This window comes from Pseudorasbora parva, chromosome 18, assembly GCF_024679245.1.
Source record: "Pseudorasbora parva isolate DD20220531a chromosome 18, ASM2467924v1, whole genome shotgun sequence".
Lineage (NCBI taxonomy): Eukaryota > Metazoa > Chordata > Actinopteri > Cypriniformes > Gobionidae > Pseudorasbora > Pseudorasbora parva.
The window spans coordinates 10,425,716-10,429,041 of NC_090189.1; the positions used below are offsets into that span (position 1 = coordinate 10,425,716).

A 3,326-nucleotide genomic window follows, 5' to 3' on the forward strand; every position below is an offset into this window, starting at 1 on the left:
ATCGAAAGCAACAATCTCCGTGGAAATCTTCAGTGATACTGTGATGAAGTGTTTTATTGCAATCTACCACAACCACTTATAACCATCTAAACACTCTATATGTACAATGCAAAACTGAGACATTTTGTGATGGAATATTTCTCTAAATAAATAGTGAATAAAAAAAATGTCACATTCACATATTCAGGGCCATTTTACGCCGCTAACACAGCACTGAAGCCACATTAAATTTACTAAAATGTTCTGGTGTCATAAACACTAACATAAGAGAAACAGAAAACCTTCAACCTAGAAATAAATGCTGTTAAGTATAGTTTAACTTCTAAAAACAGAACAATTTAATGATTTTTTTTAAAAAGGAGAGTTTCCCAACCCGGTTCAGATAAAGGAAAGGCTGAACAAAACCAGCCAGTAGATAACAAAAAAATCCAAATGTAAAAGCTTCCTGAAAATACAGATATGTCAGAATGTAAGACAATCCTGAAAACGCAAATGGCATATAGATAATAATCATGCTCATAGTAGTTATTAGAATAAGATAAAACGCTCTTCTCTTCATGTGGTTTTCCTCCTCTCTCTCTCTCCCTCTCTCTCCTGGTCCTGACTGCTTCAGAGCTCTGAGAACAGCCACAAGGAAAAACAACTGGATGAAGATGAAGAGGAGGAACTGAATCGAGAAGCAGCATATATAAATATAAAAATTACATGAGACTAAAGTAAACATGCAGCACAAACAGGATCCAAGAGTGATTATCCAGGCCGCAGTGCAGCAGATCACTCTATATCTGAGAGGTTTGTACTTCAGAAAGGTTACAGGATGAACCACTGCCAGGTAACGCTCAACACACATCAGACACTGAAACAGAGGACGACCGGTGATGAATAGTCCTATTATAAAATATCTTAATGTCGTGAATCTTGAAAACCAAAAATCAAGTGCATAGACAAAAATGTTCAGACAGCTGGCTATCTCACAAACAGAGAGATTGAGGATGAAGAACTCTGATGCAACTCCATTTCCTGTTCCTTTGATGATGAGCCATAAAACATAGGAGTGTGTGGGAAAACCGAACAGGAAATTGAAGCTGTGCAGAAAAAAATCCAAAATGGTAATGACCTTAATGTTGGAGAATGTAAATGTATTAGGTGCGATGGTTGTACAGTTATTCATCCCTATGGGAAAAAAAGAAAATATATTGGCTACTTGATTGTAGACTTGCATGCAGAGTTTTTTATATTTGGGGAAACACATAATGCAAAAAAAAAAAAAAATCAAAAATCAAAAATATATATAATATATATAATAATATATATATATATATAATGTAATAAGTTATATAATAGAAACACAGAACACATAAAGTACATTAATTACTAGATTATTATTTAACAGAAACAAATGCATATCATAAAGTAAGATATTTTGAATGACATCTTAATGGTCTGCATAAAAATGCTATGATTTGCTAACCATCTGGTTTTTATTAAAAAACTATTTAGCTGCTGTCCATTTTAAAAGAACAAAAAAAAAAATTTTTTTAATTAAAATAAATTATAAACTTCTGTCATTTTTCTCAAGCAGACACACAATCTCAGTGTCACACAGACTTAATGCTCAAAATAATTTAAACAAAGTTTAATACAGAGCTATCAGGTCAATAACAGAAACATGGCCCATTATATCTGTTGGTTTATCATTATTAAACTAACTAACTTCACTTAATTCAAGCTGCACAAAACAGTCAAAAATGCCCAATTTGAAATGCATTCAATTATATACTTATATAAAGCCAAATTTAAATCCAAATGACCAAAACGCAAAAAAAGACTTTCAAGTCAGATTTCTTTTTCAGAGTTTAAATCGTTTTATAATACATAGTCTACTTTCATATGTGAAAATATGTCATGTGTTTTAAAGAGTTTATCACCTGTAGAGTGAATGTCCAGGCTCTGTGGATGTGTGTAAATCCCTGTGCTGTGTTTTATAGACTGACTTCACAGCTGTCACAAGAATTTATGTGCATGACTTCATCTGCTGCACGTCACATAAAACATTAGAAATGCAAATATATAAAATGTAAGGTTAAAAAAGTAATTGTGGCAAGGGGGGCGTGGTTCAGCGAGGTCTGCAGCGGGAGAGAGGGCCGCGGGACGAGCGGTAAGTGAGTGGGTTGGACGCAGATTAATAACACCTGTCTCTTGTTCTAGTAATGAGCGCGGAGACGGGATAAAACACCAGCGGAACCGGAGACCGAGGAGAGAGAGAGTCGGACTGTTGATGCGAGGAGACCCTGAGATATCCGGAAGCCGGAAGTGCGTGACCCGGAAGCGAAACTGAGCATATACAGAGACAAACACACGCTGAAGCGTGCACGTTTATTGATTTGAGTTATTGAGAATAAAGAGCATCAACAGTCCTGCCGACCCCCGTGTCCTCTTCCTTCCTCACTATATCGAACTTGTTACACTGGTGCCGAAACCCGGGAAGGAAGCAGGACAGAGCCGCCGCCATGACAACGCCCTCCGCCTCGCCATTTGCGGAGATCATCACCTCGCTCGCGGCCCTCCACCAGGAACATCACACGGCGTTGCTGGACCTTCGGACTGAACAGGAGCGCCGCTTCGCGGCCATAGTCCAAGGCCAGCAAGAGGACCGCGAGCAGTTCCGGAGCTGGATGGACCGGGAGGTTCGCGCCGAGGCCGCTGGGCGGGCCAGCGCACCGGCGCACGTGCCCCTACAAAAGATGGGGCCGGAGGACGATCCCGAGGCCTTCGTGGACCTCTTCCAAAAAGCCGCGGAGGCCTGCGGGTGGCCCCGGGCACAGTGGCCGGTGCGCCTCATTCCACTGCTATCCGGCGAAGCCCAGGCGGCCGCGCAACATCTACCGGTTGCGAACCTCCTGGACTACGATGATCTGAAGCGGGCCATTCTTCAGCGGGTCGGCCGGACCCCAGAACAACACCGCCAGCGTTTCCGCTCCCTGGAGTGGGGCGAGTCCGGTCGACCCTTCGCCTTGGCCCAACAGCTCCGGGACGAGTGCCGCAGATGGCTGCTGGCCGGCGGCAGCGACGTGGACCATGTCGTCGATCTGGTGGTGCTGGAGCAGTTCATCACTCGGCTCCCCAGGAAGACCGCCGAGTGGGTCCAGTGCCACCGGCCCACGTCGCTGGAGACGGCCATCAATTTGGCGGAGGACCACCTGGTGGCGTGCCCGGGGGTCGGCGCACCCCCACTAACTTCTCCCTCTCTCTCTCCCCCTTCTCTCTCTCTCTCTCGACCTGTCCCTCTCCCCAGGTCCCGCCCTCCAGGCCCTCCTCGCGTTTCC

General features: G+C 43.8%; 1 protein-coding gene across 1 annotated transcript; it reads right to left on the minus strand.

The window, feature by feature from the left end:
* Positions 1-315: 315 nt before the first annotated feature.
* Positions 316-1,171, minus strand: LOC137047096 (chemokine XC receptor 1-like). The gene is made up of 2 exons (XM_067424657.1): positions 456-1,171; positions 316-322 (listed from the first exon to the last, which is right to left on the minus strand). The coding sequence occupies exons 1-2, from the start codon at positions 1,169-1,171 to the stop codon at positions 316-318; spliced, it is 723 nt and encodes a 240-aa protein (XP_067280758.1).
* Positions 1,172-3,326: the final 2,155 nt, after the last annotated feature.

Coding starts and splice junctions, on each gene's coding strand:
- LOC137047096 (XM_067424657.1), bottom strand. CDS start 1,171: ATGAATAACTGTACAACCATCGCACCTAATACATTTACATTCTCCAAC.